Raw genomic sequence first — 16,370 nt, 5'->3', positions numbered from 1 at the left:
CAGAGCTGAGACGCCATCACAGGGTGAGAGATCTCTGCTGGAAAACACACGTTTGGAGTATTTGAAACAATCAAGGGAAGAGACGTTCACTCGGTGAGTCTGTGGAAAAATAACTTCAGTATCAAATGGCTGAGAAAATAACTCTTGTTGAAAGTTACCTGAACTGCCACGTGTGTTCAGAGACTTTCAGAGATCCTGTGTCTCTGAGCTGCAACCACAGCTTCTGTTCAAGCTGCCTGCAGAAATTCTGGGAACAAGCTGGAAACAAAAACTGTCCCATTTGTAAAAGAAAATCATCAAAAAATTATCCAGGAGTCAACTTTCCACTGAAGGAACTGGCTGACTCCTTTGCTGAGAGACAGAAAACTGGATCATCTGAGACAGAAAAAGGAGAGAAGAAGGTGGAGGAGGTGTGCAGTAAACATAAAGAAGAGCCAAGATTGTTCTGTGAGGACGAGCAGAGAGCTGTGTGTCCTGTCTGTGAGTTTTCTCTCCACCAGAGTCACAAGGTGGTTCCTGTAGAACAAGCAGTCCGGGACCTGAAGGAGCAGCTGAAATCTGACTTAGAGTCTCTGCAGGACAAGAGGGACAAATACAAACAAGTGGAGGAAACATACAATGAAGTGATTCAACAGTCCGAGAAGCAGCTGTTGTCCACAGAGAGGCAGATCAGAGCAGAGTTCAACAAGCTCCACCAGTTCCTGAAAGAGGAAGAGGAGTCCAGACTGGCAGCTCTGAGGGAGGAAGAGGAGCAGAAGAGGAAGACTGTGAGCAGAGAGATCAAGAAGATTCAGGAGCAGATCTCCTCTCTGTCAGACAGGATCTCTGCTGTTGAAGAAGAGCTGCAGAAACCCAGCGTGCCATTCCTCAGCAGTTATAAAGCCACTCAGACCAGAGCCAGAGTCCAGCGCTCACTGTCAGATCCACAGCTGCTCTCAGGAGCGCTGATAGATGTGGCCAAACACCTGGGCAACCTGTCCTTCAGAGTCTGGGAGAAGATGAAGGACAAGGTCCACTTCAGTCCTGTCATTCTGGACCCAAACACTGCAGCACGCAGTCTCTATCTGTCTGATGATCTGACCAGTGTGAGACGTGGAGACACAAAGCAGCAGCTTCCTGACAATCCAGAGAGAAACACTAAGTATGCAGAAGTTCTGGGCTCTGAGGGCTTCAGCTCAGGGAAACACAGCTGGGAGGTGGAGGTGGGAGACCATCCTGGCTGGACTGTAGGTTTGGCTAAAGAGTCAGTTGACAGGAAGGGAGAGACATTTCCCTCACCAAAATATGGATTCTGGTGTTTAAAGCATCACAGTGGAAAATACACTGATGGAGTTGGTAAGACTGTCAGAGTGAAGAAGAGTCTCCAGAGGATCAGAGTCCAGCTGGACTATGACAGGGGGGAGGTGTCCTTCTACAACCCTGAAGACATGACTCACCTCTGCACTCACAGAGACACTTTCACTGAGAAACTCTTCCCATATTTATATATTGGTGCAGCTGGTGATGCTGAAACCTCTGATATCAAAATCTGTCACACTGAGATTTCTCTGTGACGTTCAGGAATGTAAGTTTATTGTTCCAACTTTTACTTTCAGACTGTTTGAGGTTTATTAAACTCTAAACTCATCATCACTCTTCACACCCAAACATTCTTGATCTGCTCGTCTTTTATATCTAAAGCAGATTTCATTTGGTGTTGAGGGTCAACAAATTAATTTTGCTGACTGTTTCTGTAGTTTGAAAGATAATTAAGACTTTACTCCGATCTCAATGTCTGTCTAGATCACATTAGAAAAATCAGCATGAATAAAAGTTAAAGCAGATTAAAATGATATCTAAATACTGAAATAGTTTTATATCATCCGGCCTTGAGCTTTCATCCAGGTTCAAATCAATTCTAATGTTCAGATTCTAACATGTTAGCCTGGTCAGCAGCATCTGGTTTTTAATCAGACCACAATATAACATGTCAAGTATCCACTATACCAACACGTTGCTTCCTGTTGTGGGATTCTTTAACTTTAATCATCATCAAACATCAGTTTTACTTTGAGAGATTTCTGGATCTTCTGTTCAGTTCAGGATTCACTTTAGTTCAGTTCAGTCAAAATGTATTAAAGGTTGGAACTCCTGCTTTAGATATTCATTTTACTTCTTCATGGAGTTTGTGGCTTTTCAAAAAGAAATAGTAGTAGTGTGTTAGTTGAGCTGCCTCTTAAATAAAGTTTAATCTCCAAGAAAATGCTGAAACTGTATGACGTCATCAGGAGACAAACTTCTCCTGGTTATCAACATCTGGAGTCAAACAACATTGTACAGTAGTTTGTATCCACTGTACCAAATGCTGCGTTTCACTTTCCTCTTTTTAAAATCATCAGTTATAGTTTTTGATGCTTTGAGTCTTTTGAGTTATTTCAGGTTTGGATCTGTTGTTTTATTTCTTTTTAGAAAAAACTGTTCAAATTGATTTCAATTTTAATTTGGACCTTAATTCTTACAGTGCTTCTTTATACTGCAGTTTGTAGTGAGTACATCATCAGTAACATGATAAATAAACATGATACGTGATAAATCTCCAGTTTATGATCAACATAAAGAAAATACCAGCAGTACAATTTAGTTTAATGTTTTTTTTATTGCTTCAGCTATTTCTTAATAAAGTAAATGTACATCAGCTGCTTCACATGATGTGTAATTAAACCACCAACAGTTTTTATTCCTTTTTCCTTTCCATAAATATTTTAAACAGTCATGTGACTTTATAAAAGAAAATACAAATTAAATTACAGATTACAATTTCTTTATTTTCAAAACAACTAATTCTTCACTGAAACTCTTTCAACGTCAACATTTGTGGACAGCCAAACTAATTTAGTTCAAATGTCAGTTTGTAAAGTCACATGACGGATTAACTGACTGTATAAAAAGAAACCTGAAACAACCTCATTCCACCTTAAAGAAGGCTAAAGAAACAAACATGTGATGAATAAAGCGTATTGGAGAAGAGCTGTGCAACTTTACCCTCCTACAACTTCACTGCATGATTATAAACTCTAAAAAGGCAGTTCAGAGTTTAAAATAAAATATGTTTTCTGACTTTTCCACTTTGTATTTGTTAAAAACAAGCAGAATCCTAATTATAATTTGAAGGTGTAACAGTATGTTGTTACTGGGGTCTGTTACAGACAGGGAGCACTGAGGTTATACAGACAGAGATGTAGCGTCTGAATTATTTGCTCTTTAGGAGAATTAAGAGTTTCACTAAAGATTCGGTTCTTTAAAGGAGTTGAGTCAGTCAGCAGGACTGTATAACACTAACAGTGTATGAAGGGTGTAGAAATGGAGAAGCGTTCCCAAGAAGAAAACATTGTTTGCTTTCACTGTCACATGTGATTCATGTTGTAACCTACTTAATGCAGTCTCAGGGACAACATGCTCACATGTGCATAATGTCATCAGCATATTGAATGTACAGCACGTGACGGCATGGACACATTTTCTTCCCGTAAACGTCACAAGATGGAGACAAAGTACACGTTTTGTTCACAGCCTGGTCATTTTCAACTCTTTTATTTCCACTTTCTGACACTTAGTTCCATGCATATTACTGTCTGCTGTTGATCACTAGTACTAGCCTACCTCTTAGCAGGATCACATTTCCTTCACAGTCTGTTTGTCCAGCGGATCTCAGAAACTCTAACTTTAGTCAAATCATCTCAAAGGAATTAGAATAATTATAGCTCACTGTGACGTCCACACGTGTTGAGACTGCTTTTTACTAAGACTTGTTTTACGGTTCAATTAGCAGGTTATGCATTATGTCAGCGGGATGTCCCCACAGGAATAGTGGAACAAACGTGTGTGTGTGTGTGAGTTGCAGTTTGCATGAAAGTGTGCATTTTTCTAGCTAAGGTAAGGCTCTTGCTTACGCTCCCTTGTTGTTTCTCCAGTGTAAATGACGGAGGGCTCTTTCTGTGCTTCATTTTGTAGCTGATCACAATTCTTTACCCATAACAACACTTACAAGGGAGTTTGTTTGAGCTTCTTTTCTATATGGATGCCTCCATTTTCTGAAAGGGAAGAAGTAAAGTCAGTAACATGCATGAACAGGATGAGGTTTCATACAGATGCAGAGGGAGAGCAGAGCTCAGTGCATCGTGGGAAGATGTGAGCTCTTTAAGATAAGATGGTGTCTGACCATTAAGAGCTTTGTAGGTGAGAAGAAGAACTTTAAATTCTGTGTTATGACCCTGGCGTCATATTTTGTCATTTGCATCTTTCTCATCCTGCACTGTCAGCTGTTCTGTGTATGCAGGTAATGCAGAACAGGTGGGCACCCCAGGTTGGTCCAGCGGAGCTGATTGCTGCCTTCTGATTGGTCGCCTAATGACAGCAGCTGTTTTAATCCCCATCTGACAGAACTCTGCTCTCTTCACTCTGCTATTCCCAACATGCACCGGCGTAAAACCTGTGTACTGTGTATTTGAATCTTAGGTAGAGAAACCTGTGTATTGAGCATATTAGTCTGTGTGAGCAGATTAACCAGCACCTCAGTGATCCTGATTATTGTCTCACACCCTTGTTTTGTTGGCCTGAGCCATTTTGTTTGCTTCTTTGTTGTAGCTTTATTGTTTTTGCTATCAGCAGTATCAGTAGGAGTGAGAAGCTTGTTTCTGTTTAAATAGGCTCTTTGTTTCCTGATGTTTTAGTGTTAGAAGTCTGGTCTAGAGCTTTGTCTTTTCTTTACACTTGTTTTGGTTTAGGGAGGTTTTAGGGTACATAGAGTGTTTTGGGCACTGCTCATCTGAGTAAAATAAAACCGCTAATGTGTAGTTCCCTTTTTTTCTGGCCTTGCTTGGGAGTGGGAAGGGTGGGGAGTCTCACCTCGTGCTGCGTCCAGGTTAACCCTAGACCTTAGGACGTAACATCTGGATTTTACAGGCAGCCAGTGCAGAGAAGCTAAAACAGGAGAAATGTGATTTCTTTTCCTGGTTCCTGTCAGAAGACGTGCTGCAGCGTTCTGGATCAGCTGAAGATTCGGACTTATTCAAGCAGCCTGATAATAAAGGATTGCAGTAAGTAGCAAATGCATGGACTAGATTATCTGCATCATTTTGAGACCAGATGTTCCTGATTTTGGCAGGTTTCTGTTAAAAGTATCTGCACCTCTTATGTGTTTGTTGTGTGCTTGTATGATTTGAAATATGTCATGGGCAGACTGTCAGGAATTTAATAATGTATAATGATGTAAGATATGGACACTTTATCATCTGCCTGCCTGGTTCGATGTTTGAAACAACGTTCATCTCCAGAACAAATTTTTACACGTTTTTGTCTCTGTGCAACTACAGGAGCTGAAGGAAAAACAACATTTGCACAGTGTTTACAATGAGAGAGAGTTTTTATTGTTGTGATAAAGAGAGACCTCCTGCACACAGACTTCATGTTCCACCACTTTAATGTGAATCTTCCTCTGAGCCGTCGTTCAAGCTTTCATGGAAATGTGTTTGAGTTCTTCAGCTGATGAAACATAATCACAGTCGTTATTTCAGGTATGAGGAAGAACATGTAGGTATTTATTTACCTGGCATGTTGTTTTTCAGGCCTCACCCACTTCAGATACTACAGGACTTAATATAAAAACATACTGTGTGAAGAAAAGCTGAACTCCACATCAAAGAAATAAACATGTTGAAAATTAGTTTGAGGTCTAAATTAATTTCTCACTATTTAAAATATGTTTAGAGATGAGTATAAAAAATCAATCATTTTTACATATAAGAAGCTGCAGATGATATAATAATAATAATAATAATAGTGATTTGGATAATTTCACTCAAAGTGGTTACATTAACATTAAATACAGTTTTTCGTTTGACAGTCATTCTCATGTAAAAACACGTTTCTTTTGTCCTTTCTGAAATATTTAGAAACATCTGATCATGTGATCTGTTCTGACGTCTTGCTTTTTTTCTTGAACCTTCTTTACTTTCACTTTAATCGTCTCGGTGTGAAGACAGCAAGACTTTCAGCAGGTGAGTGAACTCGACTAAAACTTCATATATTCATATAAAACATAAATACTGAGAGACAGAAATATGATCTGACACACCGTCAGTTTCAGATAATTAACTGTGACTTCAGGAAAATGTGTTCAGGTGTTCAGCAGAAATATACAGCTATCAAACAGTCACATTTTCTTTACTTTGATCTGAAACGATGATTCCAGCTGGTTTCTCTGAGTTTAATTTAATAGTTTTTTCAAAATTGTGACATTTAAATAATAAGAAAATCTTTATAGAGAACTTTTCAATGTCCTCGTTACAAAGTGCTTCACTAAGGCAGTAAAACTAAAACAGACACGTCATAAAACCATCAGGTTTTAAACAGAACAGATAAAAACAAGAAAACATTTTAAGGAAATAAAAGACAGTTCAAAGAAAATTTAAACTTGATTAAATCAGGAAAGGCTCTCTGATAACTAAATAAAAGTTGTTGTTTTAAGAAGGAGCTTAAAGGAGATCACTGACTCAGCCGTCCTGAGGTCCTCGGTCAGTAAACACTCTGTTTACTTTAGTTTTCAGCCTCTGGAACAGACAACAGACTTTTACCCGAGGATCATGAAGAGCCTTTAAAGTAATCAGTAAAACTTTTAAATCTGTTCTAAAACATACTGGGAGCCAGTGTAAAGAGGATAAAACAGGATTAAACATTTCAGAGTTCACTGGTTAAACAGAACCAGAAAGAGGAGTTCTATAACTCTAATTAAATAAAGTCAAAGTTAAACTGAAAGGTGTTCCTATTTATTACTTTTACAGGAACATTTCCTTGTTGGTCTCAAGTTAACTTCAGCTGACAGCCTGCATGGTTTATATAAGTCCTCCATTTTACAGAGAACAAGTTAGTCCAGTTAATCCACACACACACACACACACACACACTCTAGTGATCACACTAGTTATAAAAGTCACTCCTGTCTTTAATGTATTTTAATATACAGAAGTAAACCTTACTTTTGCCTGTTATTCAGATATCTTGCTGCTCTCCAGTTGAGTTTCCTGTGATGATTCCAGCAGAGACATTTTGACAACATCTGGTGAGTCCAGTCAGATTTTATACAGAGCAATCAGAAAGAATCAGCTTTAGTTTTATGTGCTGACTTCAGCTATAATTTCAGGTTGTGTAAATCCGAATGGAGGAAGAATAGTTTTCCTCTTTCTCAGTTCTACAGGACCAACATGTATTATTGTTTAGTGTTTCAGTGTTAGAGTTTCTAATTGTATTTCTGTAAAAAAGAAGAGTCATCCTTCAGTTCTTTAGATGATCTGGTGAAAGATAGTCACAGTCATCATTTAGATATGAGGAAGAACATGTAGGTGTTTTACATACTGAGTGAATAAGATCAAGACTTTCAGCAGGTGAGTGAACTCAACTAAAACTTCAAAGAAACAGTAAATGCAGTCTGTTGGTAAAGTTCAGAAGGAGAACGGATCATTTAACTTAACATCAGCAGTCAGGATTTTATATTAAGGCCATTAAGGGGCCTTAAATGTAATCCGTAAAATCCTCAAATCTGTTCTAAAAGATAGTGGGAGCCAGTGTAAAGAGGATAAAACAGGAAATCAAAGCTGAAATTTATATATATATATAAAGTTATATGACTTTAATTAAATAAATAATGTCAGAGTTAACTGTCCATATATATGCACAAAAAGTAAGAAAATTTGTGTTTGGTAGAATATTTCTTAATTCTTTGTAGCGACAATTCTTCTTGACAGTAAAACACAACCATATTGGCTGCCTCCACAGCACAATGTGATATGCATTTACATTCATTCATTTAGCTGACGCTTTTATCCAAAGCAACTTAAAATTGCTATATATGTCAGAGGTCGCACGCCCCTGAGCAACTTTCTAGTCTTTTTGACCACTCAAAGCGCTTTTACCATTTCACCATTCAACCAGAAACTAACATTCACACACATTCATACCAGGGACTATTCAGGGTTCAGTATCTTGCCCAAGGACACTTCGACATGCACCCTGGAGGAGCCGGGGATTAAACCGCCGACCTTCCGATTAACGGGCGACCCGCTCAACCTCCTGAGCCACAGCCGCCCAGATATCATGGGATGGCGTGTATTTACCTAACATAGCTAACGTTACAACGTAGCTAACACAATGTAGCATTGTACCAATGTAACGTAACTTACGTGAGTTACGTAACTTAAGTTGTCTTATTATTTAATTTTTCTTTCACATGAAAGACCGCGAATGTTGGTCTCCTGGGTCAGGGACAAACTCACTGTCCACCAACTCCACCACCTTAGTGTTGGACTTTTATGGTTATTTATATCCCACTCCTGATGTTTTTACCTGTGATAGTAGATGTAAAATGGCTCACCGTTTATGCACAATATAAGTCAATGCAGTCCAAGATGTGAAATGACACGTTAAAAAGCTACATGTAGACAAACATACAGTCAACATAAATAAATGTAGAAATATATAAATATGGAATGGAAGAACAACGTTGCAGATATATACATGTACATTATTCTGGGTCTGTGCTGTGCAGAAGTAACGCAAGAGAATATTGTGTACATATAAATATATAAACTGACAACATACAAATATACAACAACAAAGATCAACAATCAACATCAAATATGTGCAACGTGCCAGGTCTGTGCACAACACGAGATGAAACAATATTTAGATGTGCAGAGACATTTGCATCATTTCCATGGGGGGAGTGTCAGTGGGGGACCCGGGCCTTGTTGATGAGGCTAGTTGCAAACGGGAAGAAACTGTTTTTGTGGCGAGAGGTTTTGGTCCTGATGGACCGCAGCCTCCTGCCAGAGGGGAGAGTCTGAAACAGTTTGTGTCCGTGGTGGGAGGAGTCAGCTGCAATCTTTCCTGCTCACCTCAGAGTCCTGGAGGCGTACAGGTCCAGAAGAGAAGGAAGATTGCAGCCAATCACTTTCTCTGCGGAGCGAATGATGCGCTGCAGCCTGCCCTTGTCCCTGGCGGTGGCAGCAGCGTACCAGATGGTGATGGAGGAGGTGAGGATGGACTCAATGATGGCGGTGTAGAAGTGAACTTCTTCAGCTGCCACAGGAAGTACATCCTCTGCTGGGCCTTCTCGGTGAGGGAGGTGATGTTCAGCTCCCACTTGAGGTCCTGGGAGATGATGGTGCCCAGGAAGCGGAAGGAGTCCACAGTGGTGACTGGGGAGTCACACAGGATGATGGGGGAGGGTGGGGCTGTGCTCTTTCTGAAGTCCACGACCATCTCCACTGTCTTCAGAGCGTTGAGCTCCAGACTGTTCTGGCTGCACCAGGTCACCAGATGGTTGATCTCCCCCCTGTAGGCGGACTCATCCCCACCAGAGAGGAGCCCAATGAGGGTGGTGTCATCCACAAACTTCAGGAGCTTGACAGACTGGTGACTGGAGGTGCAGCTGTTGGTGTACAGGGAGAAGAGAAGGGGGGGAAAGAACGCAGCCTAGAGGGGAACCGGTGCTGATGGTCCTGGAATCAGAGACATGTTTTCCCAGCTTCACGTGTTGCTTCCTCTCCAAGGAGAGGGTCTGTAATGGATTTAAGGTGGGACAACACAAGGCGTTCAAAGGACTTCATAACCGCAGATGTCAGGGTGACGGGTCTGTAGTCGTTTAGTCCAGTGGTCCTTGGTTTCTTGGGGACAGGGATGATGGTGGAGGCTTTGAAGCAGGCTGGCACAAGGCATGTCTCCAGTGAGGTGTTAAAAATGTGACAGCTGATCAGCACAGTGCCTCAGGTTGGATGGGGAGACAGAGTCCGCCCAGCTGCTTTGCGGGGTTTCTGCCTCCTGAAAAGACCGTTGACATCTCTCTCTATGATGGAGAGAGGAGTGGAGGGGGTGGAGCTGGCCAGCTCTGAGGAGCGAGGGGAAGATGTGGTGGACTGAGGCTGAAGCTGAGCGGAGGAGTCTCGGGGGATGGAGTCCGATTGACTCTTTGCCAGGCGAGAATCGTTTATGGAATGGAGGACTTTGGGCTTATAGTTAATGATCTAGCTGAACCCCCTCCAGACAGAAGTGGCGTCGTTTGCAGAGAACTTAGTCTCTCTGAGTACAGTCATTTAGCTTCTTGCACCTCCCTGCTAAACCCGTACTTTGATGCCCTGCACCCGGCCCTGTAACCACTCCTAAATGTCTCCTCTTTTTCCAACCGTAGCGCTCTGAGCTTAGCTGTAAACCAGGGTTTTTGGAATCAGATGGACCATCACATAATCAGAGTGTCCCACTGGAGTGCGTGTGACGGCGTGATAGGCACCTCTAAATGTGGTGTAGCAGTGACCCAAAGTGTTCCCCTCTCTGGTTGGACACTTTATTAACTGTCTGTATTTGGGGAGTTCTTGGGTGAGATTTCCCCTGTTAAAGTCACCGAGAACAATAACAAGGGAGTCCGGGTTTGTCTGCTCCACACACAGTATCCGGTCGGCCAGCGTGCGGCGAGATGTAAACACCAACCAGAGCGAATGAAGCAAACTCACGGGGGGAGTAAAACGGTTTACAGTTCATGATAAGAAATTCCAGATTAGGAGAACAGTTCTGCTGAATCACTGTCATATCGGTACACCAGCCATTGTTAAAATGAAAACAGACGCCTCCACCTTTTGTTTTGCTGGAGAGTTCTGTGTCGCGGTCCGCTCTGTACAGTTGGAAGCGCAGAGTCCGGTATCAGTTCAGACAGCCACGTCTCTGTGAAGCACTGAACAGAAGATGAATAAAAGTGTTTTTCCCACCAGAAGCTGAAGTTCGTCCAGTTTGTTGCACAGTGAGCGCATGTTGGACAGAAATATTGCCAGTAGTGGTGTGCGGAGTCCCCGGCAGCGAACGACAGCGAGAGGGCCCTTCACCAAAATGTCCAATAATTCCACTGACGCAAGAAAAGTGGGAATTAAATCCGCTGGAGTTGTTCCCCTGGGGACATAAAAGGGACAAATAGGTTTTCTAATGGTAAAAGATTTATTGCCAAGAAGTATTAGAGACCCGACACCTTTTTGCTGCTTACAATCGCATCGTCTCCCAACATGGTGGTTGGTTTTAGTTTCACTGAACAAGCGTCTACTTGCAGTTCACGACTCACTTCCTCATCAATCAAAGCAGTGTCACTTTGGGTGTCTAACAAAGCATAGACAAGTTTTTCTTTTTGTGGGTTTGCACTGGAACGATCATTGAGGTTGCAGCAGATTGTCCTTCCCTGGCAACATTCAGTGACGTGGCAGCTGTTGTCTCCAATGTGTTGTTTTGTGCTGCATGTTCCCTACTCTGTTTTTCTCCTTTTGCATCCTTGGTGTAATTGTAATCCTGAAGGCAGGTTGGATGCCCCCTTGTACAGGTGTCACAGAGGAGGCGACGTCGGCAATCTTTCACACTGTGACCTTGTTTCAAACAGCCATAACGCAGTTTATTGTCCTTAACATATGTCCTTCTGTCAGCCAGTGACCTTTTTATAAGGTTTGGGCACTCGTGGAGTGGATGGATGTTTTGGCATAAGATACAGTGAGATCCCACGTTTGCTTAATGCAGTGTACAGCTGTTCCTGTGCTGAAGACACTTGCCTCGTTCCTCTTGATGTCTCTTGGATTCCCTTTGTCGCTGTGTGACTCCAAAGAGTGAAGTGCATCAATGTAGGTGACTGGATTACAAGCGACTTCGGCCTCCAACATTAAGGAGGAGGCAAAATCACTGAAACTGGGAAAGTCCTTAGATTCCATCAGGGCCTTTGTGACATGGCGGGTTCCATCTGGCTGCTGCCCACTCAGGCAGTTTCTGTAACATTTTCTGATTTTTCGCACAATCGTTCAGGCCCTTTACACACGGCATAGCTAGCAAGCAAGCATTTATGAAATCTGCAAAGCTTCTTAGTCCTTCAGCATCTTTAGACTGTATTTCTGGCCATCTTGATAGCTTCTCTCTAAATGCTCTTTGGACAACGAAAGCCTGGCCGTATCGCTGATTGAGTTTTTTTCCAAGCATCCTGGTAAACTTCTTCATCATTTCTGAAAAAGGTGCCTTCTAAGCATTTACGAGCTGGGCCACTGATGTACTTCTTCAGATAAAAACAGTTTATCAGCGGCAGAAATGCCCCTTTTGTCTATCAGTGATATGAAGGAAGCTTTCCATTCAATAAAGGGGATCGGCTCACCACTGAACACTGTTGGCTCTGGCATGGGAAGTCTGTTCATTGTAATACTGTCCTGAACAGCTTGTGCTAGCTGAGCAATATCAGAGGGTGAAGACATGGCTGTGTTAGATAGGTGTGTTGCATGGGGATGAGATATCTGGGCTCACCTGTTCATCCTTAACTGACTGCATGCCACCCATCTGTGTAATTTCTCTGCTGTAGGCTTCAAATCTGGCTCGAGTTGCCTCCATTTCCTTTTCAGCCTGTAGACCATCTAGCTCAGATCTTTCTTGTTCCAGTTCTAGAGCTTTTATCCTTTCCATTCGATTTCTTTCATCTTGCACAATCTTGTACTTGGCCTCCTTTGCTGCAAACTCTGCCACTTCATCGGCTCGTGTCGATGCGATGTATGAGGTGATGGAATGATGTGAAATATTTGACTGCGCAGCAGTGGAACCATAAATGGAGAGTGCATGTCACCCGTTACTGCTTCACATGCATCCATTTTTCAGGTGTTGGTGCAACATGATCTCTTTGAGCCTTGACTGATGGTCTCTTGTCTTTTATTGAACTTCCTTGCAGTGAGCAATGTAAGAGCTAAACAGAAATTTACAGACAGAAAATAAGACATGCAGGATGTCTTACAGACAAGGGATTAGCTTAACATATAACCGGAAAGTTAGCAATTTTCACAAAATACACTTAAATTTACTCAGACACAAACTATAGCAGTAAACATACCTTGTAGCCGGACTGCTGCTAAAGTACTTTTATCTTACTCTCCCCATTCATTTTAACACTTCTCTTTCTCTTTTTCTCTCTAGGTGCCCTTACAGCTTCGGTACTATTTTCCCTTGTTCTCTTTTTAATTTCCGTTTCTTACACGTCTATAGTGTCCTTTCACAATAAACTTCCGGTTAAACAGGAAACTAAAACTAAAGACAAAGCATCACAGCAAACATTTAAAACCTTATTCTTCGTCATTTACACTTGTACTTAAGTAAATGTTCATCAAAGTAATCATACTCTTACTTAAGTAGAATATTTTTTGGACTGTTTCCACCTCTGGATTTAACTGACTAATGCATGACGTGTGATTCTTAATGTAGGTAAAATGGTAAAGAGAATAACTGAACGAAAGGCAGAGAAAATGTGCCAGAACAAACAAAAACAAATAGACCTCGACTGAAAGACTTTTATTTTCTGGATTTTGTATCATGATTATTATTTGTACATTTACTGTAACAGTGTTTACAAAATAATAGGCTAATAATAGTTAATGGTGTTTAAAATATTTGCCCTGTGAATTTTACAGACGCTTACACTGAGGGATGAGAACAAGTTGAAATGATTTGAAATTTTAACAAAGCTTTCCGTTGCTTTCATGTTAACAGGTTGTTCTATATTCAGTTTATTTATTTATATATATTGGCGGGTGGCGATTGCGCAATGGCTAAGACTATGCCTTTGGTGTGAGAAACCCAGGTTCAATCCCCCACTGTGACCCATCCACCAATGTGTCCCTGAGCAAGACACTTAACCCCTAGTTGTTCCAGAGGCGTGAGACCTCTGACATGTATAGCAATTGTAAGTCGCTTTGGATAAAAGAGTGAGCTAAATTAATAACTGGATTCAATGAACACAGTTTTGCATTTGAAAGAAAATTACAGACAATTTGTTTACCCAATTTTCGTTTTGTGTTTGTCTTCCTACAGACACCTGTACATGGAAACTGTCCTGTACTGACTCTGACAGACATCCTGACTGCGCCATCTGCTGGTGAGAAGATGACATGGCAACACTTCCTGCTGTTCATTCAGCCTGTGACAGAGGAGAGATCATAGACTGAGAGTGTGAAAGTTAAACTGACAGTAGATTTGGACATTGTTGAACAGAGCTGAGACGCCATCACAGGGTGAGAGATCTCTGCTGGAAAACACACGTTTGGAGTATTTGAAACAATCAAGGGAAGAGACGTTCACTCGGTGAGTCTGTGGAAAAATAACTTCAGTATCAAATGGCTGAGAAAATAACTCTTTTTGAAAGTTTCCTGAACTGCCACGTGTGTTCAGAGACTTTCAGAGATCCTGTGTCTCTGAGCTGCAACCACAGCTTCTGTTCAAGCTGCCTGCAGAAATTCTGGGAACAAGCTGGAAACAAAAACTGTCCCATTTGTAAAAGAAAATCATCAAAGGATGATCTATTTGTGAACTTTCCACTGAAGGAACTGGCTGACTCCTTTGCTGGGAGACAGAAAGCTGGATCATCTGAGACAGAAAAAGAAGAGAAGGTGGAGGCCTTGTGTGAAAAACATACAGACCTCCCACATTGGTTCTGTAAAGACGAGCAGAGAGCTGTGTGTCCTGTCTGTGAGTTTTCTCTCCACCAGAGTCACAAGGTGGTTCCTGTAGAACAAGCAGTCCGGGACCTGAAGGAGCAGCTGAAATCTGACTTAGAGTCTCTGCAGGACAAGAGGGACAAATACAAACAAGTGGAGGAAACATACAATGAAGTGATTCAACAGTCCAAGAAGCAGCTGTTGTCCACAGAGAGGCAGATCAGAGCAGAGTTCAACAAGCTCCACCAGTTCCTGAAAGAGGAAGAGGAGTCCAGACTGGCAGCTCTGAGGGAGGAAGAGGAGCAGAAGGGGAAGACTGTGAGCAGAGAGATGAAGAAGATTCAGGAGCAGATGTCCTCTCTGTCAGACAGGATCTCTGCTGTTGAAGAAGAGCTGCAGAAACCCAGCGTGCCATTCCTCAGCAGTTATAAAGCCACTCAGACCAGAGCCAGAGTCCAGCGCTCACTGTCAGATCCACAGCTGCTCTCAGGAGCGCTGATAGATGTGGCCAAACACCTGGGCAACCTGTCCTTCAGAGTCTGGGAGAAGATGAAGGACAAGGTCCACTTCAGTCCTGTCATTCTGGACCCAAACACTGCAAACTGCTGGCTCTATCTGTCTGATGATCTGACCAGTGTGAGACAGGGAGACACAAACCAGCAGCTTCCTCACAATCCAGAGAGAAACACTAAGTATGCCCTTGTTCTGGGCTCTGAGGGCTTCAGCTCAGGGAAACACAGCTGGGAGGTGGAGGTGGGAGACCATCCTGACTGGATTGTTAGGTTTAGAGTCAGTTGACAGGAAGGGAGAGAGATTTGTCTCACCAAAATATGGATTCTGGTGTTTAAAGCATCACAGTGGAAAATACACTGATGTTGTTGGTAAGACTGTCGGAGTGAAGAAGAGTCTCCAGAGGATCAGAGTCCAGCTGGACTATGACAGGGGGGAGGTGTCCTTCTACAACCCTGAAGACATGACTCACATCTACACTCAGACACTTTCACTGAGAAACTCTTCCCATATTTATATATTGGTGCAGCTGGTGATGCTGAAACCTCTGATATCAAAATCTGTCACACTGAGATTTCTCTGTGACGTTCAGGAATGTAAGTTTATTGTTCCAACTTTTACTTTCAGACTGTTTGTGTTATGGTGGCAGCCCGGCTGACGGTGAGTGTCCTGTTTTTTTCTACTTTTTATCAGTTTTTCTGCTTTTTTCCTTGGTTTCCTGTTCTCTGCCCGCCTCCCTGTGTTTTCTCCCCTGTGTGCTCTCTCTCCCTCTGCTCCTGAGCCCAGCCAACTACCATCTCACAACCCATCATCCACCTCGTCAGCCTGCCACACCTGCCAGTAATCACCTCATGACTGCCTGTATTTCAACCCCGGTTTTCCACACCATCCTCGCTTGATCGTCGTTGCTCCATACCTGGTGCCACTTCCGTGTTCAAGCTTCCATGTGTCTGTTTTTTTCACATTTACCCTGTGCCTTGTCGCTGTCTTCACTAACCTTGTCTCTCTGTCTGTTTCCCTCCCAGGTACACTCACCCACGTCCTCCGTTCGGCTGGGTTCGTCCACTGGCCCACTCCTCTCCGGACTTCCCTCACGGCGTCCTCCCTGTTCCCCCACCTCTTCTCGCTTCCTCGGCCCCTGTGTTCCCTGGCTCCCTGGCCCCCTGTCTCCTTGGTTCCCCGTGCCTGTACGTCCCTCAATAAACCTCCTTCCCTCTGAGTGCAGCATTTGGGTCCTCTCTGTCCACACACCACACCCCGTAACAGAACGATCAAGCCACGCATGGACCCAGCTCGCTCACCCTCCCCCCTCTCCACCGACTCCTTGGAATTTGAGTCCTGGCTCCG

The 16,370-nt window shown here is 42.6% G+C and overlaps 2 protein-coding genes across 5 annotated transcripts in view; both read left to right on the top strand.

The window, feature by feature from the left end:
• Positions 1-30: 30 nt before the first annotated feature.
• Positions 31-16,370, top strand: part of LOC123960105 (nuclear factor 7, brain-like) — a 45,758-nt gene continuing 29,418 nt past the window's right edge. For 2 of the 4 annotated variants that reach the window (XR_006822443.1, XR_006822442.1), the window contains exons 1-2: positions 31-1,564; positions 13,891-14,160. Coding sequence is in view for 1 of the 4 variants with exons in the window: in XM_046034637.1 (XP_045890593.1) it covers positions 126-1,553 (1,428 nt within the window). In the remaining 3 variants the exon portion in view is untranslated. Of the gene's footprint in view, positions 1,565-13,890; positions 14,196-14,247; positions 14,379-16,370 lie in introns of those variants that run through there. The other 2 variants (XR_006822444.1, XM_046034637.1) reach the window with 2 other exon arrangements.
• Positions 13,625-15,311, top strand: LOC123960351 (E3 ubiquitin-protein ligase TRIM35-like). The gene is made up of 3 exons (XM_046035032.1): positions 13,625-13,645; positions 13,891-13,954; positions 14,248-15,311. Exons 1-3 carry the CDS (start codon positions 13,625-13,627, stop codon positions 15,309-15,311), a joined length of 1,149 nt encoding a protein of 382 aa, XP_045890988.1.

This window comes from Micropterus dolomieu, linkage group LG21 (assembly GCF_021292245.1).
Source record: "Micropterus dolomieu isolate WLL.071019.BEF.003 ecotype Adirondacks linkage group LG21, ASM2129224v1, whole genome shotgun sequence".
Classification (NCBI taxonomy): domain Eukaryota; kingdom Metazoa; phylum Chordata; class Actinopteri; order Centrarchiformes; family Centrarchidae; genus Micropterus; species Micropterus dolomieu.
This window is presented reverse-complemented; position numbering and strand designations above follow the sequence as displayed.